The sequence below is a fragment of the Rhinoderma darwinii genome, chromosome 12 (assembly GCF_050947455.1).
Source record: "Rhinoderma darwinii isolate aRhiDar2 chromosome 12, aRhiDar2.hap1, whole genome shotgun sequence".
NCBI lineage: Eukaryota > Metazoa > Chordata > Amphibia > Anura > Rhinodermatidae > Rhinoderma > Rhinoderma darwinii.
Window position 1 is genome coordinate 36,992,764 of NC_134698.1, and position 26,320 is coordinate 37,019,083.

General features: G+C 42.6%; 1 protein-coding gene across 4 annotated transcripts in view; it reads right to left on the reverse strand.

Moving 5' to 3' along the window:
• Nucleotides 1-26,320, reverse strand: part of VPS39 (VPS39 subunit of HOPS complex) — a 449,085-nt gene that overhangs the window by 134,940 nt on the left and 287,825 nt on the right. For all 4 annotated transcript variants that reach the window (XM_075844598.1, XM_075844597.1, XM_075844599.1 and 1 more), the window contains 3 exons: nucleotides 22,135-22,234; nucleotides 21,413-21,556; nucleotides 20,902-21,004 (listed from right to left, as the gene is read on the reverse strand). In XM_075844598.1, coding sequence (XP_075700713.1) covers nucleotides 20,902-21,004; nucleotides 21,413-21,556; nucleotides 22,135-22,234 — 347 coding nt within the window. The remainder of the gene's footprint in view (nucleotides 1-20,901; nucleotides 21,005-21,412; nucleotides 21,557-22,134; nucleotides 22,235-26,320) is intronic.

Here is a 26,320-nt window from a genome sequence, read left to right on the forward strand (position 1 = left end):
CGCAAAAAACAAGACCTTATACAGCTATGTCGACGCAAAAATAAAAACGTTATAGCTCTTGGAATGCGACGATTCAAAAACGTAAAAAATAGCTTGGTCATTAAGGTCTAAAATAGGCTGGTCATTAAGGGGTTAAAGGATGAGAAATAATCCACATATAACAATATAAACAATGCATTGTATCTGAGAATAAGAAAATCAACATATATGTGTGTGCAAAAAGTATGTATATATAAAAATATATAAACTATATATTGGAAGCCGGAAGGGCGAAACCCAGGGTCGGGCGAGTTTGTTTGACGTGCTGCTGTTGATTTTATTTGAATCACCAATGTTTTTATTCGTCTATTTTCCTGTAAGTATGGAATAAATATTGCGTACTGCACTAATTCTCCTTTTTTTTATTGGAGTCATAGGATTTATCCTGCCTGGAGTCTGAGCATCGGGACACAGTGTAGAGCTCTGTGGTACTATAAGGGTATGTTCACACGCTTAACAAAAAACGTCTGAATATAAGGAGCTGTTTTCAGAGAAAACAGCCTCTGATTTTCAGGCGTTTTTGAAGCTGAAAATTAAGCTTCTTTTAGGCTATGTTCACACGGAGTATTTTGGGGGAGGAATATCTGCCTCAAAATTCTGTTTGGAACTTTGAGGCAGATATTCCTCTCCCTGCACGCCGATTTTCGCGGCAATTATCGCGCCGTTTTTCGCCCGCGGCCATTGAGCGCCGCGGGCATAAAACAGCGAGAAATACGCTTTCTCCTGCCTCCCATTGAAGTCAATGGGAGGTCGGAGGCGGAAGCGCCCGAAGATAGGGCATGTCGCTTCTTTTTCCCGCGAGGCAGTTTTACTGCTCGCGGGAAAAAGACGCCGACGCCTCCCATTGAAATCAATGGGAGGCGTTCTCGGGCCGTTTCTGCCGAGTTTTGCGACGCGGTTTCCGCGTCAAAAAACTCGGCAAAATACTTCGTGTGAACATAGCCTTAAATTGGAGTTTCTTTTCAGGACTTTTTCATAGTGTTCAATGGAAAATCAGCTCCAAAAAACGCTTTAAGAAGTGACATGCTACTTTTTTTTACGGAGCGTCTTTTTACGCTCCGTTTTTTAAAACAGAGGCGTAAAAAGACGCCCCATATGAACTAAATGCTGTTTTTCCCATTGATTTCAATGGGCAGATGTTTGTAGGCGTTCAGGTTCCATTTTTTCAGGCGCTTTTCAAGGCGTAAAACGCCCCAAAATACGCCTGAAAACACTGCTTGTGAACATACCCTAAGGATCATAACAACTGCATACACCTTCTCTGGATTGTGGATTGTCTATTGCATGTGGACTGAGCAGAACCGTCTATAAGACTACAGGTTGGACTGTGTTTCTGAGTGCTGTTCGAGCGGTGAAAAACTTGATTTACTTTCGTTTTAATTCTAGGTGTTTGGATTTCACCTGACTTTTTGCCTGCTCCAGCATGAAAAATACTATTCAATGTGGTCATTTGAGCCAGGATTTAACTATATAGTCTAAGGGTATACAATCAACCTGTTAAAATCCGTGAGTTCAGCCCTGGTGGCCGCGTGTTAGTGCTCATCCCAATAGTAGAGAGCAAGTTTTTAGCTAAGTGGCAGGGACCTGAGAAAATCGGACCAATAAATTATAAAGTGTTTCAGCCATCTAAAAGAAAACCATATCAAATTTATCATGTCAACCTGATTAAGCCCTGGAAGGAGAGAGAGTCATTGTCCACAGGGATAGTGCCCAAAAAAAGGTGGTGACAAAGAGATAAAAAAAGTGAAAGTGGCGGCTACCTTGTCCCAACCCCAAATACAAGAGGTAAAGGAGTTTCTCCAAAGAAATAGGGATTTCTTTACTGAGGTACCAGGTAAAACTAATGTAATACAACATGAGATTCTTACAGATCCCCATATCAGAGTTACTGTACGTCCTTATTGAATCCCAGAAGCTCGACGACAGGCTGTCGCAGCAGAAGTAAGGACAATGCTTGAGCTTGCTGTCATTGAGGAATCCTCCAGCGGGTGGTCCAGTCCTATAGTCCTGGTTCCAAAACCCAACGGTACTTGGAGGTTCTGCAATGACTTCAGGAAACTAAATGAGGTCTCTAAATTTGATGCATACCCCATGCCCAGGGTTGATGAATTAATTGAAAGAATTGGTCCAGCACGGTATATTACAACCCTAGATCTCACCAAAGGTTATTAGCAAATTCCTTTGTCTAAAGTGTCCAAAGAGAAGACGGCCTTCTCTACCCCAGATGGCTCATTTCAGTATGTCAACATGCCATTTGGTCTACAGGGAGCCCCGGCCACATTTTAACGAGCTTTGGACAGGGTCCTGAGGCCTCAAAGAGAATACGCGGCAGCGTATTTAGATGACATTGTGGGTTGTACTACAGACTGGGACAGTCACTTAAGCAAGGTTCAGAATGTGATCAACTCCCTCAGAAAGGCTGTATTCCCAGCTAATCCTGAAAAATGTGCCATAGGCTTAGAGGAAGCCAAGTATCTTGGATATATTGTGGGCAGAGGAGTGATTAAACCCCAGTTAAACAAGGTTGAGGAAATTCAAAAGTGGCCACGTCCCACTTCAAAAAAACAGCTGCGAACATTTTTGGGCATTGTGGGCTACTATCGGCGGTATGTACAAACTTTTGCCACCCTTGCAGCACCACATACTGACCTAACATAAGGGTCTAGGCCTACTGCAGTACACTGGAATCCTGACTTGGAGAAAACCTTTACAGTACTAAAATCGGGATTGTGTCAACAACCAGGTCTGATGGCTCCCGATTTCAAGAAAGAGTTTATTGTTCAGACCGATGCTTCAGATGTAGGACTGGGTGCAGGGTTGTCACAGGTGGTGAACGGAGAAGAACATTCGGTGATTTACTTGAGTAGAAAGCGGTCACCAGCAGAGAGAAATAACTCGATTGTGGAGAAGGAGTGCCTAGCTGTAAAGTGGGCATTAGATGCCCTTAGGTACTATTTGGTAGGTAGGCTATTTAAGCTGGTCTCAGACCATGCCCCCTCACTTGGATGGCACAAAATAAGGACCGCAATCACCGAGTAACAAGGTGGTTCCTAGCTCTGCAAGAGTATACATTTAAAGTAGAGCACAGGGCTGGGAGAGAACATCAGAATGTGGACGCCCTCTCAAGGATACAATGCCTGGTAGAAGTAAGTGTCCAGTTCTGATTCCTGGAGCAAAGGGGGGGATGTGTAACAGGTTGAGGGGGTTAATCTGCCAAGGGAGATATATCCCTAGATGCCTATTAAGGGGCTAACATAGGGTCTCCCTCCACACAGGTGGAGGATAATTAACTAAGAGAAAAACACTGCTGGGAGTGTGTGTCAGAGAGGGGGAAGCAAGAAGGTGAAGACTGGTTTTGCTGCTGAACAGATCTGACATTTAGGCTGGGTTCACACGACCATGTTACGTCCGTAATGTACGGAACGTATTTCGGCCGGAAGACCAGGTCCGAACACAGTGCAGGGAGCCGGGCTCCTAGCATCATAGTGATGTACGATGCTAGGAGTCCCTGATTACAGTACGGGACAGTAGTTCCACGCAGAGGCAGGGACTCCTAGCATCATACATCACTATGATGCTAGGAGCCCGGCTCCCTGCACTGTATTAGGTCCGGGTCTTCCGGCCGAAATACGTTCCGTACATTACGGACGTAACATGGTCGTGTGAACCCAGCCTTACAGAGGGGTGAGAGCTAACCCCTGCAAAGGGCTGGACTGTGTGAGTTATACCCGGACTTTTGTAACGTGAAACGTTTCTTGCTATTCTAACCTTTGTGTATGCTGATCAGACAAGCTACCGTTGTGTTTATTGGATTTCCCTGATTGAAAGAGAAATAAAGCTTCTAAAGTCTGGTTTAAACAAGAATACTGCGCTGAGAGTGTCTCTTTGCCTATCTACATTCCCCAAACTGCTACACCTGTTACTAGTTTAATATGGACATTCTGGTGACAGACTCGCTTTAAGTATGTTTTTCCGACCGATCCAAGATGTGAACAGGAGTCTCATGTTATTAACCCCTTAATGACAAGCCTATTTTAGACCTTAATGACCAAGCTAATTTTTACGTTTTTCCATCGTCGCATTCCAAGAGCTATAACTTTTTTATTTTTGCGTCGACATAGCTGTATAAGGTCTTGTTTTTTGCGGGACAAGTTGTATTTTTTAATAGCACCATTTTGAGTTACATATTATTTATTGATTAACTTTTATTAACTTTTTTTGGGGGGGGGGAATAGAAAAAATCTGAAATTTCGCCACTCTTTTTTGCGTCCTAAATCTACGCCGTTTACCGTGTGGTATAAATAACACAATAACTTTATTCAGCGGGTTGTTACGATTGCAACGATACAAATTTTTTTATATATTTTGTATGTTTTACTACTTTTACACAGTAAAAACGCTTTTTTTTCAAAATTATTTGGTTTTGTGTCTCCATATTTGAAGAGCCGTAAAGTTTTTATTTTTTCGCCAATGCAGTTGTATGAGGGCTTTTTTTTTGCGTGAAGACATGTAGTTTTTATTGGTACCATTTTGGAGTAGATGCGAGTTTTTGATCACTTTTTAATCAAATTTTTTTAAAGTCAGGATTCACAGAAAACAGCAATTTTTTCAACGTTTTTTTAATTTAATTTTTTACTGCGTTCACCGTGCGGGTTAAGTAATGAAATAGCTTTATAGTCGGGGTTGTTCAGGACGCGGCGATACCAAATATGTGGAACTTTTTTACTTTATTTTGTTTTTGTAATACTAAAGCAGTTTGTAAGGAGAAAAAGGGGGTTTTTCATTTTTTTTTTTTACATTTTTTTTCCCATTAACTTTATTAAACTTTTTTTTAAACTTTCTTACTAGTCCCACTAGGGGACTTTAATATGCGATCATTCGATCGCTATTATAATATACTGCAATACTTTTGTATTGCAGTGTATTACTGCCTGTCCGTTTAACACGGACAAGCATCTGTTAGGTCATGCCTGCGGCATGATCTAGCAGGCATTCGCTACAGGCAGACACAGACACTCGGCGATCTTATCGCCGGGTGTCAGTGGGATGAGAGGGAGCTCCCTCCCTCTCTCCAAAAACCACTCAGATGCGGTGCACGCTATTGCGCACCGCATCGGAAGGGTTAAACGGGTGAGATACTAATATCGATCTCACCTGGCAGCTGAGAGCAGGGAGATTTGACAGATCCCTTCTCTGTTTACTTTATTCTGATGCAGTGCCGTAAAAAGACATATGCATCAGAATTAAGCCTGTTAGTGGCCGCCGTGAAAAGGCGTATTGGTGGTCACTAACGGGTTAATTTGCGATGATATATTGGACAACAGGGGGGGGGCAAAGTTGAGGAAATATAGTAGGTCAGGGTAAACTGTAATTTGCGTACCTAGAACCTTGATGGATTTTTGCGACCACATAAAGGGAGTAATGGGTTTTAGCTATTTACTAGCAGAAGGGGGAGCTGAAACATATACATTTCTGATTTACCAAAATTCACTTTGATAGTAAAGGCCTTAAATAAACTAATCAAACAGTTGCAGGATCAAAAGGAACAGTTATATTAGGATTGGTCAGTAAGACAACGAAATCATCTGCAAAAGCTTCTGTCGTATGGGTGTAGTTTCCAACCCTTGCATCTCTGGAGTTTGCCTGATTTTTCGGATGAGTGTTTCCATAATTAGGATCAAAAGAGGTGGGGAGAGGAAGCATCCCTGCCGTTCTGAACGTGGAATTTATTGGATAGCTTGCCAATAACTCTAACAAAGGCTACAGGATTGAGTAAAGCGAGAATACCACTGAGATAAAGTTACAAGGTAACGTTCACGATCTAGGCATATGTGGACCCACTAGGCCGCTCCGCTGTAGCGGACTGGCAGCTGGACAAATCACAGTCTATATAAAGTCTATGCAAAGTCCTTAGCACAAGCATGCCTGTAAGAGTCCAGACAGTAGCAGGGGCTCGGATGGAGCTTGACGTGGCAGATGATGCCAGACATGGTGGATGATACACACGACTCCAACTAAACGCTTAGGTACAGGAAACAACACAGCAACAGGGTACAAGAAGCAGGATACAAGAAAACTGGGAGCAGGATACAACTAAGGGACTGCAATACGAACATGGGTAGAAAACAACAACGCTCAGGCAGGGAGTGGAAGGGCAGAGCCCTTTCTATAGTCCAGGGTGATCTGGGGATTGGTTAGGGAACTTTGCGTATGCGTGCGTGTTGGCCCTTTAAACCCGGGGACGAGTGTGCGCACCCTAGCACACAGTCCAGGGAAGGGTGGCTCCGCGAGCTGGTGTCTCAGAGGAGGGAGACGCTGGCAGGAGGCCAGGAGTCTGGTCAGGGCCCTCTGACTGTGGGGGGCGGCCACGGTCCGAGACCACAGCCTTTACAGTACCTCCCTTATGCCCCCTCTTCTTCGGTCAGGAGCGTAAGAGGAACTTTTTAATGAGGGTAGTAGAATTAAGATTCTCTTCTGGCTCCCAGGTCTTCCCTTCAGGAACAAACCCTTTCGAGTCCACTAAATAGAAAGTCCTTCCTCCAACTCCTTTGAAGTCCGGAATCTCCTTCACCTCGAACACATCAGAAAAACCGCTGGGGGCAACTGCAGAACTAAGAGCTTTACTGTTGCGGTTAAGAACCACAGGCTTAAGTAGGGACATGTGGAAACAGTTGGGAATCCTGAGAGTAGGAGGCAGCCAAAGTTTATAGGACACTGGGTTTATCAGTTTTCAGAAGGAAAATATCAGCACTCCTTGTGGAATGTAAAAATAAATCTCCTTTATTTGGAATAGCCAGCGGAAAAACAGAGCAACATAAAAGTGGACAGCTTGCATAAAGCGTCCATCCCTTCTGACGCTTTTCTAGCTCTCAAGAGCCATTGATCATAGAGTTACATTCCACATGGAGTGCTGATCTTTTCCTCCTGAATATTGTTCCTGTGGCATGGAGATCGCGGTCTACTTCGTGCACATGGGAGGGTGAGCGGACATTCCTACATTTAGGGTTTATCAGTTGCAGAGCTTCGAAAGGACCGAGGAACCTAGGAGCAAATTTGTGAAAGGGCATTTTGAGATGAATGTTTCTTGAGGATAGTCAGACAGTTACTCCGGGAGAGAATTGCACCCAATAGTTATATTGGGTGGAAACGAAATGACGAAGGTAATTCTCTAAAATTTGAAGGGGTCCTCTTCACTTGACCATTGGACTGTGGGTGATAGGCGGAAGAGAAGTCCAGCTTTACATCTAGCTTTTTGCACAGGGCTCTCCAGAATTTGTATGTAAACTACTCCCCGATCCGAGACAATATGCAGAGGAAGTCCGTGCAGATGGAAGATGTACAGAATAAAACAGATTTGCCAGGCGAGGAGCAGACGGAAGGCCAGTCAAAGGAATAAAATGTGCCATTTTGTAGAAACGGTCCGCTACTACACAGACCGTAGTACATCCACTTGAAGGGGGAAGGTCTGTGATGAAGTCCATAGCGATATGTTGCCAAGGAGCATCAGGGACAGGCAGGGGTAGGAGAAGACCAGCAGGTTTGGAGCGGGTAGACTTGTTCGTAGCACAGGTCGTAGAAGAGTAGACATAGTCCACAACATCTCTAGGCAGCGTGGGCCACCAGTAATGACGAGCAATCAAGTCCTCAGTCTTTCGGACACCAGATTGCCCCACCAGTTTGGAGCTGTGTCCCCATCAGAGAATACTCTTCCCGTCTGCAAGACGAACAAAAGTCTTTCCGGGAGGAATGTCTCTAATTTGCAGAGGGTTAGCGGCAATAATCCTAGAAGGATCTGTGATATTTTGAGGAATTTCCTAAGAGTCATTTGTTTCAAAAGATCAAGACAGGGCATCTGCCTTCACATTCTTATCTGCAGGACAGAACTGAAGCACAAATTTAAATCGAGCAAAGAACAGCGATCATCCGGCTTGGCGAAGGATTTAGTCGTTTTGCTGACTGTAGGTACGTGAGGTTCTTGTGATCCGTATAAATGATAATTGGGTGAATAGTGCCCACCAGCAAGTGTCTCCACTCCTCTTAGGCCAACTTGACAGCAAGCAATTCCCGATCCCTGATGGAATAGTTGAACTCTGCAGGAGAGAATAATTTTGTAAAGAAGCCACAGGCCACCATCTTGCCTTTAGAGTTTCTTTGACATAGTAGTGCTCCAGCACCAACGGAAGAGACACATCCACCTTCAGAAAGAACTGCCGAGATGCATCAGGGTGATGGAGAACTGAGGCTAAGGTGAAAGCGCCCTTGAGGTCGGTAAATGCAGACTACCTCCGTCCACACCCTTCTTGGTGAGGGCAGAGATTGGAGCAGTCAGAGATGAGAAGTTTGGGATAAATTGCCGATAGAAGTTTGCGAATCACAGAAATAGTTTTATGGACCTAAGGCCCTGTGGACGTGGCCACTCTAAGATGGACTTCACCTTCTCTGGATACATTTTGAGTCCACGGTCAGAGACAATGTATCCCAGGAAGGGCAGAGAGTTCCTCTTGAACATACACTTTGAGTTTAGCATATAGGTGATTCATCCTTAACCGCAACAGAACTTGGCGAACATGTTTCCGATGCGTCATTAAACCGGGTGTGTAGATCAGGATGTCGTTCAGATAGACCACCAAACAGACATACAGCAGATCCCGGAAGATGTAATTTACGAACGCCTGGAACACATCCAGAGCATTACACAGTCCAAAAGGCATCACAAGATTTGTAGTGACCGTCTCGTGTTGAATGCGGTTTTCCACTCGTCAACTTTGCGAATACGGATCAAGTAATAAACCCCGCGTAGATCCAGCTTTGTGAAAACCTTGGCCTCACAAATTCTGTCGAAGAGTTCTGAGAAGAGCGGCAAGGGGTATTTGCTTTTGACCATGATTTGATTCAAACCTCAGTAGTTGATAGATGGACGAAGAGATCCATCTATTTTTCTTCATGAAGAAGAATCCGGCTCCAGGGTAGGAGGACTTCTGGATTAACCTCTCAAAGTTCTACTTAACGTAAGCAGACATGGCTAAAGTTTCTGGCAGGGAGAGAGGATAGACTCGTCCACGAGGTGGTGAGACGTCAGGAAGCAATTCAACAGGGCAATTGTAGATGCGACGGGGAGGAAGGGTCTCTGCCGCCTCCTTGGTGAAGAAGTCCGCAAAACTGGCATAGTTTGAGGGTAGATTGGAGAGAGACTGAGACAGTGGAGGCAAAACCGAACGAACCTGTGGGAGACAGCGGTGAAGGCACTTGGACCCCCATTGGAAAACTTCTCCGGAACTCCAGTCGAGAACTGGAGCATGTGGACGAAGCCAAGGCAGGCCCAGCAGAATAGGGTTAATAGATTAGGCAAGGAGAGAAAGGCAATCTGTTTGGAGTGAAGAACTCTGACTTGTAGTGTTAGTGGTTTAGTGATGTACACAATAGGATCGGGCAATGGTAATCCATTCACAGAGGAAACAGCCAGAGGTCTCTCCAGAGGAAACGTGGGTAGGTGAAGGCAATCCACTAGATCCTGCTGGATAAAATTTGCAGCTGCTCCGGAATCCAGATAGGCAGAGGAGGAGTTTGATCTATCTCCAGAGACGATAGTTACAGGAATAGGTAATATTGGCAAGGATTCTGCATTTGGCGTCATTCCACCTAGGGTTGTCTCTCCAACCAACCCTAGGTGCTGGAGTTTCCCGGCTTTTGTGGACATTGACGCACAAAATGGCTTTTGATGCCACAATACAGACACAAACCTGAAGAGCGTCTGCTCTGTTTTTCCTGCTCGGATAATTTGATTCTGTCCCCCTGCATAGGTTCTTCTGGTGTCACAATGGGGGTCTCTGGAACGTGGGTGCCAGTCTGTACAAATGTCTCTCCTGCCGAACCTCCTAAGAACGTTCCTGGATCCTCATGTCGATCCGGGTTGCCAACAGGCTAAGAGCATCCAGGGTAGAAGGAAGATCGCGATCTGCCAGCTCGTCTTTGATGTGCGTGGACAGTCCTTGCCAAGCGGTTGCCACCAAGGCCTCATTGTTCCACACCAGCTCCGCCACCAGTGAACGGAAGGAGATGGCATATTCTCCTACCGTCGACTCCCCTTGCTTGAGGGTTTGCAGAGTGGCAGCTGCAGAGGATGTTCCACCAGACTCTTCGAACACTGTACGAAAAGTCTCTAAAAATAATGCTAGATCCGAGAATTCCGGGCCTCCCGTTCCAAGATGGGGTTCAACCAAGCCACCGAGAAGAGAAATTATGAATGCTACCTTGGCCTCACCAGAGGAGAGAGATGAGCATGCAGTCTAGAGGCTTTATTAACCAATGTACCATCAATTTTAAAGACACTAGGATCCCCATCATAGCTAGGCGGTAGAGGTAGGAAAACTGTGGATCCGGAAGAGGCAGGAGGGGTAACAGGCAGTGGAACAGCAGCAGCATCCACAGGAGGATGGACTAGATGGGGGTGATAGAATTTACTCCCAGTAGGAGCTGATCCTGGCATGCACGCAGGTCATGCATATATTTGCGTAACCTGAAACGCCGTCTTAGGTTGGTTAGCGGATTCCATGGCCTGAGCGTACTGTCACGATCTAGGGGTACCCACTAGGCTGCTCGATAGTAGCGGAGTGGCAGCTGGCAAAATCACATTCTATATAAAGTCTATGCAAAGTACTCGGCATAAGAGTACCTGTAAGAGTCCAGGACAGTAGCAGAGGCGTTGGCTCTGATGGAACTTGACGTGGCAGATGATACCAGACTTCGCGGATGATACATACTACTCCAACTAAAGGCTTAGGTACAGGTAACAACACAGCAACAGGGTACAGAAAGCAGAATACGGGAACACTGGGAGCAGGATACAGCAGGACCGTTTGCAATACGATCATGGGTAAACAACAACAATGCTCAGGCAAGGAGTGGAAGGGCGGAGCTCTTTATATAGGCCAGGGTGATCTGGGGATTTGTTAGGGAACTTTTAATATACGCGCACGCTAACCCTTTAAGGCCGGGGACAAGGGCCCGCACGCACCCTAGCACAAAGTCTAGAACAGAACGCCCGCGCGAGCTGGCGTCTCGAAGGAGGGAGATGCTGGCAGGAATCTTTGTCTTTCAACATTACATAGGCCGTATTTAAGTGAGAGAGCTGAGCCGTGAGGTTAGTTTGCAGCACAGAATTGTGTTCGATATGAGCAGCTTGAGCAGTCTCTAGGGCTTCAACATATGCCCCATATGTTTAGTGTCCGCTTTTGTCAGCTAGTTCTCTCAGAATTGGAGAAAGAGCTTTGCTGAGAGTTTTTATCAGGAAGGAGATTGTATTGGAGGAGCCCACAATATCCAAGGTGGAACATGAGCTGTCCTCATCAGAGTAATCACGCATGTCTTGGTCATGCAGATTAGCTATTGCTATTTTGGAACGGATCGGAGAAGGAATCGTCCCCTTCTTGTGAAGATATTGATCAAACTTGGATTTTTGATTCTTCAATTTAGGAGTTCTAGGTGCATTTTTCTAACTTCATTTTACAAATGTATTCATGTTGGAGTGTCAAAATGCCCATGATACGAGGAACACTGATAATTTATTCGAGAACGGCAATCAGATGCCCATCATTGTATGAGAGCAGGCAGATCCAGAAGTAAGAGTATTCAAAGCAAATCGTCAGAAGCAATTTTGAAACTTTGAAGGTTGTATCCGATTAAGGTAGGCACTTACAGTAATGCCCGTCCGTAGAGTCCCCTTAGGCAGGCATGGAGGGTGGGCATTCAGGAAGACTCACATGGTGAAAGTCACTATGGCTCAGAATAAAATATATGTCCCAATGGAAATTGGGATATATAATGGCAGATGCTGTGCTTTGGGGATATGTAGGGAGCTGGTTACAGGGGCACAATTATAGGTAATAAACAGGAAATATGTCAGGGCCTACCTGAAGCCCACAAGCCACTTGAATAGAGGAGACATTATGAGACAAATAATGCGGCCCACAGATGGTCCTGGTACAGCATCTGGGCTGTGGTGGTGTGAGATCTAGGAAATAGCCAGAGAGGCGAAGAATAATCCAGGCAAGGCCACGAGCTCCAGGTGGAGTGAAATGGCAGCTGGGAATGCAGAGGGCAGCAGGTTCATTTCAAATTGAGGCTGTGGGTCAGCAATATGGCATAGGCCTAGTCAGAAACAGTGGCCATCAGGAGCTGGTCTGGGGCACAGATCAGGAGGCGAAGTCACCATGGGAGAGGATCCACTGCCTTGAATAGATGTCCGATGGCCGCTGTAAGCAGGGATGGTGGCTGGAGCGGGCCACCCAGCCAGAAATGTATGCCTGTAGTGGCGCGAGTAGGCCGCAGTGCAGTGATGTACCCAAACTGTAAAATATGCCACTCTCACTGTTTGTCTCAGTCAAGGGGTTGGACAAGGGCTGGAGTCTGTGGCTCACCTGGCAGGCAGATGTCGGCAGATGGAACTGTAGAGAGCGAAGGACAGGTTCTGTGCGAGCGCTCTCGTTGCCGCGATAGCCATGCCCACCTGAGATTTGACTTTTAAAATATCTGGAAGGGAACAGGAATGATTTAGCAGATTCTCTCTCTCATTATCAGTGGGAGTGATTTCGGCAGCTGGCATCAGGGGCGGAGCAAAATGGGACTTCTTGTTAAGCTCAGTTATGGGACTTAATTTGGGACTAATAACATCCAATATTAAAAATTCTTTGGCTTGTGGAACATTGGCTGATTACTCACATGTAGGCATTGGGTTTTCTTTTGTTCTAAATTAAATGTTGATTATCTACAGAATGATGTAAGTTTAGTCACGGTTTTATCTATTGCTAAAATATTACCAGGTATTTAATTGAAATTAGTGGGAGTGCAACTGTTAATTAATTTGTTTGAAGTTAAGCAGCAGGTGATAAAAGGATATGGTAAGAATTTTTCTATTTGGATAATAGGAGAACTATTTCAATTGAATTGTTGGGTAAATTATGGGTTATTCACGTTCATCTTGATAATTTTTAAGTATGTTTTTTTAGAACAGTTTGGTTGCCTTTTTTGTAGCATTAAGAATAGGTGGGTTAGTAGCAATAAATAAAAAAGTTAGTTCTGGGTTAGCCGTTAAAGATGTCAGGTTAGAAAGTTCAGCTGTGTGTATTTTCTTGAGGAAGTCAAAGACGGACCTGTCTGGGCGAGGTTGTTAGATTAGATAAAATGACTGATGTTTTAGATATTTGCCCCGTCTTGAATGTGGCCGAAGGTGAAGCCTAAAGTGGATGGAGGATTTTTATTGCATAAAAATTTGTCGCCACTAACGAAGTTCCAATTTTATTTAAAGAGGCTCTGTCACCACATTATAAGTGGCCTATATTGCACATGATGTGATCGGCGCTGTAAAGTAGATTACAGCAGTCTTTTTTATGACCTATATTAGCTTTATGCTAATGAGTTTCTCAATAGACAACTGGGCGTGTTTTACTATATGGCCAAGTGGGCGTTGTGGAGAGAAGTGTATGACGCTGACCAATCAGGATCATACACTTCTCTCCATTCATTTATACAGCACATAGCAATATAGCTATGTGCAGCCACATAAACACACTATAACGTTACTGCAGTGTCCTGACAATGAATAGACATTAGCTCCAGCCAGAACGTGATGTGTATTCAGAATCCTGGCACTTCTCTGTGATTTACAGCCTAGCAGGCGTAGTCTCACGAGATTACACTGTAAACTGTAATTTACAGTGAGATCTCGCTGTGCCGGGCTGTAGTCTCACACATGCTACAGAAGTGGTCAGGATTCTGAATACACATCACGTCCTGGCTGCTGGTAATATATATTCATTGTCAGGACACTGCAGTAACGTTATAGTGTGTTTATATGGCTGCACATAGCGATATAGCTATATCGCTATGTGCTGCATAAATTAATGAAGAGAAGTGTATGATGCTGATTGGTCAGCGTCATACGTTTCTCTCTACAACGCCCACTTAGCCATATAGTAAAACACGCCCAGTTGTCCATTGAGAAACTCATTAGCATAAAGCTAATATAGGTTTTAACTCCGTCAAAAATGATCGTTTTTCTAAATAAAAAACACAGCTGTAATCTACATTACAGCGCCGATCACATTATGTACAATATAGGGCACTTATAATGTGGTGACAGAGCCTCTTTAATATTATAATAATGTTTAGTGTTATTGAAATTGGTGAAACCATAGAATATAATCTCATTCTTTTAGGATTAGCGCTGCAACGGAGGCAGCCAGACTAGGGTTAGATGAAGCAGTAATAAAACGAGTAGGGAAATGGGAAACTAACAGATTCAGACTGTATATTAAGCCTGAATTGTTGACTATGTGTCAAGATCACAGGGTATGTGGATCCACTACGCCGCTCCAACATAGCGGAGAGACATCTGGCCTAGTCACAGTCTATACACAAAGTCTATAGCAGTTCGTAACACACGGGTACCTGAACTAGTCCAGACATTGGCTGTGGCTTCTGCATGGATGGAGGTAGGTGAAGCAAGTTGCGCCAGACGTGGCGGACAGTACTAGAAGTGGCAGAAGACACAGGACGTGGCAGAAGACACTGGACGTGGCAGAAGACACTGGACGTGGCAAACGACAGCAGTCGTGTTGGAGTCGTGCAGTAGGGCACGACTCCAACACTTAGAGGCTCAGAAACGAGAACACAGCATGGGATACAGGATATGGGTAACAGGGCACGGGTAACAATTGGAACAGGAAGACACTAAGGGACCATTTGCAAAACAGACTTGGGATACACCAACAATGCTCAGGCAAGGATCAGAAGGGCAGGACCTTTCTTATAGTCCAGGAAATCGTGTGTAGTTGATGATGATGATGATGATTGTTCACACGTGCGCGCGCTGGCCTTTTAAGACCGGGCACGAGCGTGCGCGTGCTCCCTACGGGTCACAGCGGACTGGGGTGGAAGTCAGCGCTGGCGTCTCCTAGGAAGGAGATGCGAGCCAGCGTTCACTGATCCATGGCTACGGGCGTCGGGAGGTGAATAAACTCGACGGCCAGCGGCCATGGACGCTACACTATGTATTAAATATTATTTTCTTTAGGTAAGAAGCTTGTGATCTGGATAGTGGGCCAGTCTTATTTTTTTTGGGCTCAGAACAGAGAAGCCGAGCAAAGATTTTCAGAAAACTCGTCATTTAATCCAAATGTTTTTAATATTTTTTGAGTATAAGAGGCATGCAATGTAAGAGCGTTAGGGTATGTTCACACGCTTAACCAAAAATATCTGAAAATACGGAGCTGTTTTTAAGGGAAAACAGGTCCTGATTTTCAGACCTTTTTTAAACCACTCACGTTTTTCACGGCTGTTTTTGGAGCTGTTTTCAATAGAGTCTATGAAAAACTGCTCCAAAAACGTCCCAAGAAGTGACCTGCACTTCTCTTTCACGGCCATTTTTTTTACGCGCCCGTTTATTAAAACGGCCACGTAAAAAAACGGCCCGTCGGAAAAGAACGTCGTTTTTCCCATTAAAATCAATGGGCAGATGTTTGGAGGCGTTCTGCTTTCGATTTTTCGGCGGTTTTCTGGGTGTTTACGGCTTGAAAAATGGCCGAAAATAGGCCGTGTGAACATATCCTTATGGCTGAAGTCAAGAAAATGAATTTGTCTTGGCCAAGTGCTAACGTTTTAATAATTGGAAAAATCAGCAAATTAGAGTTATTATGGGAGATAAGGAGGGATTTTGCATTGTTAAAATGTATATTTCCAAATTCTGTTCTTTTTTCTGCGTTGGTTCCTAGTCTTATGTGGTCAGGCAACGTATGTTCATTTATGAATAAAATAAGAAAAAGATTGAGCTATGGAAAATTCCTTCCTTCTTAAGGTGGTTTTTCATGTAGACATATATTTAAAAGGTTTTACCTTCAGCCTTTAGAGCCCGGATGGAGTTAAAATATATGGACACCTTTGAGCACTTTTTTTCCCCAGCTTTTATCAATCACATTTAAGTTCATAACTTAGACGTGATTGATATCAGGTGGATCCTGCCTTTCAGAGACGCACAGGACCCGCTGTCACCGAAGCAGTCAGTCCCACTGACCTGACAGATTCGGCTTCAGTGCAAGAATCCTCTTCTTTGTAGGATCCAGGATACATAGCAGCTGTATCTCAGAAAGTAAAACATTTTTTGAATAAAAAACAATTACAAAAGGTACAATAAACACTATAATACATTGTTTTATAAAAAATAAAAGTGATCGTCTGTGTTCCGTTGTGGGGTTCCGTCGGCTTAACCCATCAGCGGAAAACAAATGGAAACCTAAGCTTCCGTTTCCCTCACCATTGAACTCAATGGTGACGGAAATCTAGCTAATGGTTTACGTTTGTCAACGTTGTGACAGGGTTCCGTTGTTCTTGACGGGACCAATAGCGTGGTCGACTACGCTATTGATTCTGTCAAAACGACAGAACCCTGTCACAATCGTGACAGACGGAAACCATTAGCTGGGTTTCTGTCACCATTGATAGTAAGGGTGAGGGAAACAGAAGCTTAGTTTTCCATTTGCTTTCCGCTGAGTGTTAACCCGACGGAAACCTCCGACGGAACCCCTCGACGGAACACAGACGGTGATGTGAACACAGCAAAAAAGTGTCCATATCCTTTAATTTATCAGAGGTAGGAATTCACATTTTTATCCTTGGGATGCAGAATAGGATTGCGAAATGGCTGTGATGTTTTGTTTTCTTTGAGTGGGGGCACGTATCTTTGATCCATGGCTTGTGGGGTTTGAGGGCCTTGAGTAAGCGTGTACGCACGTGAAATGGCCGTAGGCAATTCCACATCCTGACCGAGATCTTTCTGAATAAAGTAACCGTGTTGCAAGTCCGGTGAGTGCCTCGATAATTTCTACATGTTTATACTTGTGGGGTTTAGTCTCGTATCTAATGCTGGGTGTTTTGATGCTAATTAATTAATTGTGGTTTCAATAAACTTATGGCTATGTTTTAAGTATTTATTCTTGTTATAATTCTAACCCTTAATAGACATCGCGTCCTAATTTCCCCAAAAGAGACTTGTTGTCATGTGTTTAAATTTTAATTTAACGTTTGTTATTATTGAGGTTTGTGTTACCATGGCAATAATTACAAAAATAAAACACAGAACATGCTGCAGTTTTGAAACAATTTTTTTATGCTTCACAATTTTTACGTGTACTTTTGGAAATATAAAAATAATGCTTAAAGGGGTTATACAAGATTTCAAAATTGATGGCATATCCTTAGGATAGGCCATGAATAATATATTGGTGGGGGTCCGACACCCGGCGATCAGATGATTAAAGGGGCCACTCGAGCGCCGCCTCTTCATTATTTACCTCAGTTTTCAGGTTGTTCTTACTCGCACACGCCATTATTTTCATAGCATCCAATAAAGGCTTATTGGATACTATTGGAGATGTGTGCTGTTGTCTGAACATTGGTGAAAGGAATGTAGATGATTGGATGTGGTTTGTCCGATATGGGACGACGTGTGCTGCTTTACACCCTACAAATTTTTGTTACTTTCGTAGCGGCTGTGCAAGGTATTGAAGGAAACATCAGAGAACAGATAGGACACAAATAAGTGAATATAGAAACCTGTATCTTATTAATAGGGAAATCATTGTAACAATGCAGAGAGATAGCTTGATAGGTAACGAAGGAGAAGTCGGCGCAAACGACTGATGCTGGTTAGTGATATATAATATAGCAATAGAAGCTTTTTAAGCCATTGCTTAACTATAAGCAACTTAGGGGGTTGGTGTGGGGAAGATAGGGGTACTACTGAGCAGCTCATAGGATAAAGGCACTAAATATAAAATCGGGAAGCTAGACATAAATGGTCAACTAGTCAATGGAAACTGTGGTCACTTATGGACCAGGTAGTACGTAGGCTCCACAGAGTACTTTGTTCAAGACGAAAGGCGAGAAGAGAAAGAAGAGGAGAAAGAGGAGGAGGGAAATACTAGCACCAAGTCCACACCGACAACTAGTAAAAATGACAGCTCCACTCTGGAACAAGGGGAAAGAGCAGGACAGGCAAATGGGGTATTGCTGACAGAATCTGTCCAAAAGGGGCTATACAGATTGAAACTTCTCTACCTTATCCAAGAGTGTGGCCTTCAATTTCTCATTAGTCATGTACCAGGAAATCCATCTCTTGAAGGGGTTATCCACGTTCGGACAACTGATGACCTATCCACCGGATAGGTCGACAGTATATGATCGGTGCAGGGTCCGACACTCGGACCGAACAGCCTCTCCGGCTCCGGATGTTTTGAACGGTATGCAGTAGTTGGAGCCGGAAGCAGATGTCTCCGACCACTGCATAGCTGCCATTCGGCAGAACTGCAGCTCTGCTCCTATTCACTTGAATAGGAGCAGGGTTGCAGTACTGCAGCTTGGCCGCTATTCTTTGACCGGAACCATCTGCTTCCGGCAATATCGTCCGGTGCCAGTAGGCAGCCAGAGTGGCAGATCGGTGCGGGACCCGGGCGTCAGACACCAGCGATCATATCCTGATGACCTAACTGGTGGATAGGTCATCAGTTGTCAGAACTTTGAAAACCCCTTTAACTTTAGCAAAAGTCAAGAGATGATTTCTTCCATGACCTTGTAATCGTTTGTTTGACAGCCAAGAAGACACAACAAATGAAAACACGAGAATGGTGGGGTATATTAGGAATTATATTTTTGTTAAGAAGAGTATTCCAGAGGTTTTTAATGAAGATTTGACCAATGAGGGTCAGGACTACTATATAGGCCCAAAATACCTCCGAACTCTAGGGCATCTCCACCAGATATAAAGAATACTCCCTGGTTACTGGCAACTTCTAATAGAGTAATGAAAAGGAAAATATTGGAGTTTTGACATGTCAAACAGACATGGTAAAAGATCACATTGGTTCCCAAAAGTAGGAGTTGTGGCATTAGTCAGAGCATCCAGACAGCTTCAATACTTTTCTGTGATATATGGACAGTGATGTAAGGAGTTTCCTAGCACTGGAGTACACAAACAGAGCATGCGGTAGCACTCTGCCCAGTAACGTCAGGAGCTTTCCCTAGACCTATGAAGACATTTATAGTGTACGTCGGGAGATATCCCGACCTACACGATAAACATAGGGCAATAACGTGATAAGAATCACCTAACCTGGTGATCATTCACCTACTTTTGAAAGTAGGTGAATGACCACTAATAACTCCTAGAGCAGGGAATCCTTTGTATCTGAAGTAGTCCCCGCACTAGGTTTTTTTTTTAGTGGCGCACACACCGGAGATGTGCCAAAATTCCGCCGCATCTCAGGTGATTCTGCTCCCCTTACAAGCAACAGTAAACTAAGCAATGACAGCTCTAAGCGGTCATTGGTTAGTTTAAATCTTGAGGTGCCCGGTTACCTCAGCTAATTGTCCTACTTTTAAAAGTAGGTCAATAATCTGAGGTAACCTGGGAGAATGTAATGTAAACTAACCAATCACTGCTTAGTTAACTGTCACAGAGGACATTGCAGATCCAGCGCTGGACCCTTGACAGGTAAGTATAACAACTGCTTTGTTTTTTTTTATGTGTTACTAATGGTTTTTTTTGTGTTAGTTTGTGTTTTTTTACAGATTCGGTTGTTAAACTACTTCGGATTCGGAGACCACTTCGATGACAGTGTTTCTTTTATTCTTAATAACATGGTTAATGAGGGTTGTGTGTTTTTTTTTTATTCCAATAAAATACTTTTTCTATGTGAGGTTTTTTTTAAACTTTATTATTACTGCCTTAGTAGTGGCCGCTGTCTGATTGACCAGGTTAGTGTTAGTGGAAAGGCTAACACTAACCACCATTACCCTTGTACCCACTGCCACCAGGGGTACTGGGAAGAGCCGGGTATGATCCAGTACCTGACCATCTGTAGTGATGGCCGGGCACTGGAACAGCCGCAGACTCGTAGTATTTGGCTGGGAAAGCCCAAAAACTGTTGCCTTTCCCACTCTGGTAATGCTAGCCTCCTGCTGCTATGTTGTATCTGGCTGGTTATGAAAAATGGGGGGGAACCCCACATAGTTTAAAAAAAAAAAAAATTATTGGAAAGAAAGTACAGGGTGCCCCTGTTATTCATAACCAGCCAGATGAAACAAAGCAGCAGCAAGTTAGCATTACCCGGATGGGAAGGGCCAATGTTTTGAGGTTTTCCCAGCCTAATACTACCAGCCTACGGCCACCCCAGTACCCAACCATCACTACAGATGGTCAAGTACTAGATCGTAGTCTGCTTTTCTCGGGACCCCTGGTGGCGGTGGGTACCGAGGTAATCATGGGGAGTTAGAGTTAGGCTTTTCAGAGGCTAACACTAAGCACCACTTAGTAATGGGCGATGTCAATCAGACAGCGGCCATTACTAAGGCAATAGTAATAAAATAAAATAAACACAGAAATGAAGAAAAAGTTTTTTATTTAAATAAAAAAAAAAAAAAACCCCGCAACCCTCAAACCATTTTATTGAGTATAAAAAAAAAAAACACTGTCATCGAAGTACAATAGTCCAACAACTGAACCTGTAAAAAATAAATAAATTAGTAACTCCTAAAACAGCAAAGCAATTATTAAACTTACCTTTCCTGGGTCCAGCGCTGGAACCGTAATATTAGCAAGCTACGCTGTTTCCATAACTTCAGGAGTTATAGAGGGTGTCAGCACTAAGTGCCTAGGGCAGCATCAACGCTAAATATGGCCCTGTGTCCAGTATATCAGAGAGTTGGTGCGATTGTGTCATTTTAGAAGCCATCCTTAATAAGAAACAAGCTGGAATAAAATACACCAAATTTATTGAGAGATGAATATTTTAAACAAATCACTTGTGTACTCACTGTTCTGCCATGCTAGTGTCTTTCAGAATGTGCACATAAATGAATAAAGCCTGCTCGTGCTTGCCCATCCGGCCCAACAGAAGTGCGCGCTCCTCCAGGAGTCCTACAGAAAAAAATATTCAAATATAAAAACAACAATACAAAAACCATTAACGGAGATAGATTATATTGTAAATAAGAGAACTTACTAAAGAAAACTAATTATACTTGGATTCTTTAGATTGGATACAAAGAAAGCTACGTTCACACGGTCAAAATTTTGTCATGGATTCCATGCCTAAATTCTGACAGAATCTACTTGCATCCTGCTGACAACGCATGTGAATGAGGTATTTTATACCCCATTTACATGCTCAAGAAAATATCAGCGCAGAACAATGAACGCAATGCAGATTTTTAAATCCACTGCATGTTCATTATTGCTGTGGTTTCTGCTACGTATTAGCTCTATTGAATTACAATGGGGCTAAACCACGTGTGAACATACCTTAAGCCACTTGGATGTACTCACCATCAAACGGAAAATCACTGATCAGACAATCTGGCTGATAACAGTTTGAAATGTGCAGGAAATTTTGCAAATTGGAGCGGAATTTTCCCAGCTCCCCCTTTTCTGAACCTGCAGAAACAGGACCACTCACTACCTCTTCATTGCCTACATAAAGTAAGAAAAGCAATAAAGGCAGAGTTAAATACAACTATTTGAGAGTAATGCAGTATACCTATTCACCAGCCTATCCACACCATAAAAGGTTTTTACCACAATATAAAGCAATTGTACACAAGCCTCTGCTAAAATGCAGATTTTTATTTATTTTTCGATATATATTCATTTAGAAAATCAACCATTATTAACAAGTGTGCCTATAGGCAACAACACCACATTCACCATCAGTTATTCCTGTATCAGTCCTCAGAAATATATTTGTTTTTTACAAAAATAAAATTACACCTCAATGTAATTTCCCTCTAAAATATAAATCAAACAAAATGTACTGAGCATGTCTGTGTTTGTTCACATCTGTTACTAGCCTCCTTCGCAGATTTTGCTAAAAACTCCATGGCAAAATAGCGCTAGTTTGTTCATGAAAATGACAGAAACCATGGCAGAATACAGATGAAAGCCATTAAAATTATTGGTTTCTGTCGGGCGCCTCTAGTGTCCATCATATGATGGGACGGCACTTATAGCATAAAGATTATATTCAACCACTCCATTAATAAACCAATTACCTATAGCTTGCATGAGAGTCTGCACCTTCTCACAGTATAACTTGATGAGACAGTTGTGAAATTCAGGGCTCCGATCTTCCCATGTAAGGATAACATGTTCCTGGAGAAAAAAATAAAATAAATCAACACTGTCACAGGTCAATTTAACAGATGTTCACAAGACAGTAAATTGGATATCTTGCAGGACAACCATCAGATGTCTATGTCCCAAGAAACAGACTGCAATTGCAGTTAGTATGTTGGCAATAAAAGTGCTCGGTAGGGTAGTATGAAGAACACAGAACATTATGAAGGGTCCTACTTGGAGAAAAGTATATCGAGCTATTTCGTTTATACTGTTTACAGTCTGCGATCTAGAGCTACTCCCTTAACCCCTTCCCGCCGCAGCCCTTTTTCAGATTTTCATTTTCGTTTTTTCCTCCCCACCTTCCAAAAGCCATAACGTCTTTATTTTTCCATCGATATAGTCCTATGAGGGCTTGATTTTTGCAGGACGAGTTGTAGTTTTTCATAGCACCATTTATTGTGCCATAAAATGTACTAGGAAATGGGAACAAAAATTATTTGTGGGGAAAAAAACTGTGATTCCTCCATAGTTTTTACGGAATTCACTGTGCAATTAAAACAACATGTTAACTTTAATCTGTGGGTCAATACGATTACGGCGATACCAAATATATATTGTGTTTTCTATATTTTACTACTTATACAAGTAAAAACCTATGTGTAAAAAAGAAAATGTATTTTGTGTCACCAAATTCCGTCGATTAAGTGGTATGAGGGCTTATTTTTTGAGGGATAAGCTGTAGTTTTTAATAATACCATTTTGGTGTACATGCAACGCTTTGATCACTTTTTATTTCAATATTTGAAGGAGATGAGTTGACCAAAAAATAGGGATTCTGTAAATAGAGATTTTTTTTTTTACGGCATTCACCGTGCGGGTTTAATAATGATATATTGTAATAGTTCCGACTTTTATGGACGCGGCGATACCAATTATGTTTATTTTCTTCTTGTTTTACTACGTTCTAGGGGGAAAAGGGGGGATTTTTTAACTTACATTTTTATTTTTTTTTACATAAAAAAACCCGAAAACCTTATTTAACTCATTTTTACTTTTTTTTATTAGTCCCCCTAGGGGACTTCAACCAGCGATCTTTAGATCGCTTGCACGATATACTGCAATACTAATGTATTGCAGTATATCGTGATTCTGACAGGCATCTATTAAGCCCGGTGGCAGGGCTTAATAGGTGCACAAAGATGGTGGACCTGGGGGTCTTCATTAGGCCCCCAGGCAGCCATAGCAACTATTGCCCCCCTACGATTGCATTGCGGGGGGCGCGATGCGCTGTTAGAGGGGTTCACCCCCTCTAACGATTTAAATGCTGCGGTCGCTATTAGTTAAACGTATGGATACGTCAAATGTCGGGAAGGGGTTAAAAGACACAGCCAGTTTTGGTCTTGTGAACACGGCCCCGTTTTTCAAATATGACATGTCTCATTTTCTGGTTATATTTTTGTAGTGCTTTTACTTATCCAAGCGATTCTGAGACTGTTTTCTCGTGACACATTGTACTTTATGAAAGTGGTCAAATTTGGTTTGATACATTCAGTGATTATTTGTGAAAAACAACAAAATATAGAGAAATTTGAAAAAGCCTATAGCTTTAGGAGCAATTTCTCAAATTTTCAAGAAAACTTCTAATACCATTTTTTTAGGGACAGAGTCAATTATCAAGTGGCTTTGAGAAGCCTTTAAAACAGAAAGCCTCCATTCATCACCCCATTTGAAAAACGGAACCCATCAAAATATTCTAAACCGCATTTAGAAAGTTTCTTAACCCTTTATGCGTTTCACAGGTTTTAAAGCAAAGTGGAGGTGAAATTTTCAAATTAATTTTTGGTTTTGCAGAAACTCAATTTTATAATCGATATTTTTTCTGTAGCACAGCAGGTGTTAACAGAATAACACAACTCAATATAAATTGCCCAGATTTTTTTTTAGCAATGTATTATATGTGGCTCTAGTGTGCTACTTGATTGAAACACAGGCCTCAGAAATGAAGGCGCACTTTGTAAATTTTGGGGCCTCCTTTTATTGTGAGAAAATATTTCTGGAACCCTGTCAGGTTTGAAGAGATCTTGTGATATCAAAACATAAGAAACACCCCCAAAAAGACCCCATTGTGGATAAACCACTCCTAAAGGAATTCCTTTAAGTGTATAGTGATCACTTTGACACCACAGGTTTTTTGCAGTATTTTATTTGGGCTGTGAAAATGAAAATCTAAATTCTTTCCATTAAAATGTAGAATTTTGGCCCTTACACAAGTTATAAAGGAGAGGAACATTTGTAAAGCAATTTCTCCAGAGTACAGCAATATCCCATATGTGGTCATAAACTGCTGTTTGGACACATGGCAGGGCTCAGAATGGAAGTAGTGCCATTTGGCTTTTGAAGCTCAAATTTTGCAGGAATGTTTTTTTGGGTGCCATGTTGCCTTTGCAAAGCCCCTGAGTGACCCCATTTTGGAAACCACACTCCTCAAGGAATCTATCTAGGAGTATAGTGAGCATTTAGACTTCAGTTTTTTTGCATAATTTATTCGAATTAGATGGTGAAAATGAAAAACAATAAAAAATTTACCACTAAAATGTAGAACTTTTTCATTTTCACAGGAGATAGAGACATTTTTAAACCGCTGTTTAGAAACACGGCAAGACTCAGAAGAGAGGCATAACTATTTGGCATGCACATTTTGCTGAAACGGTTTTTGGGTGCCATGTCGCATTTGCAGAGCTCTCTAAGGTACCAGAATATAGTGGAAACCCCTGAGAAAAGACCCCATTTTGGAAACTACATCCCTAAAGGCATTAATATCAAGAGGTGTAGTGAGGAATTTCATCGAACAGGTTTTTTATTTCTTACCAGAAATTAATGTGCAGCGGAAAGTGCAAAGTGAAAATTGCATTGTTCCACTGATATGCCATTTTAGTTATATAGTTTATAAGGTTGAAAAAAGACAAAGGTCCATCAAGTCCAACCTATAATCCTACCGTGTTAATCCAGAGGAAGGCAAAACCACCATGAGTTGGATGCCAATTGCCTCATTAGGTGAAAAATTCCTCTGTCACTGCAAATATGGCAATCAGAATAAATCCCTGGATCAACATCCCATCTCCAGAATATAGTACTCAGAACATTATATTTTTCAAGAAAGGCATGAAGGCCCTTCTTGAACTTGTTCAAAGGATCAACCATCACAACATCCTGTGGCAGAGAGTTCCATAGTCTCACTGCTGTCACAGTAAAGAACGTCTTTGATGGTAGTGAAACTTTTTTCCTCTAGACATAGAGGTTGCCCCCTAGTCCTTGTTACAGACCTAGGTGTTAATAGATCATTAGAAAGATCTCTGTACACTCCAATTATAAATCTGTACATTGTAATTAGATTCCGCCATAGCCATCTTTTTTTCTAAACTGAATAGCCCGAAGCTTGATAAACCTTTCTTGGTAATGCAATCTGCCCATTCCCTTAATAATATTGGTCGCCCTTCATTGCACATGTTCCAGTTCAGCCATGTTCTTCTTATACACAGGTGCCCAAAATTGTACACAATAATTTATGTGTGGTCTGACTGGTGATTTGTATAGAGGCAAAACTATGTTCTTGTCATGAGCATCTATGCCTCTTTTGATGCATCCCATGATTTAATTTGCCTTGGCAGCAGCTGCCTGGCACTGGTTGCTAAAGGTAAATGTACTGCTCATCAATATCCTCAAATCTTATTCAGTAGTTGTTTTATTCAGTGTTTTACCATTTAATGCATAATTGGAAAATTTGTGTCCTCTGCCCAAGTGCATAACCTTATATTTAAGCTTCATTTGCCATTTCTCCGCCCAAATCTCACGCTTCCCCAAATTCTTTTATAGTATTACATTATCCTCCCCTTTTTTGATTACTTAACAGACATTAGTGGCATAGGTAAATACTGAAATTATACTCTCATTAACCCCATCCCGCAAAATCACGTGCAGTTACGTCATGGGCACTAGTGTGTTAGTGCATTCCCATGTAACTGTACGTGATGGTGATGGAGCTAGCTCAGGAGCTATGTTAGCACCCTGATGTAACGGCCAGGATCGGAGCTAGCCTCCGATCCGGACAATTAACCCCTC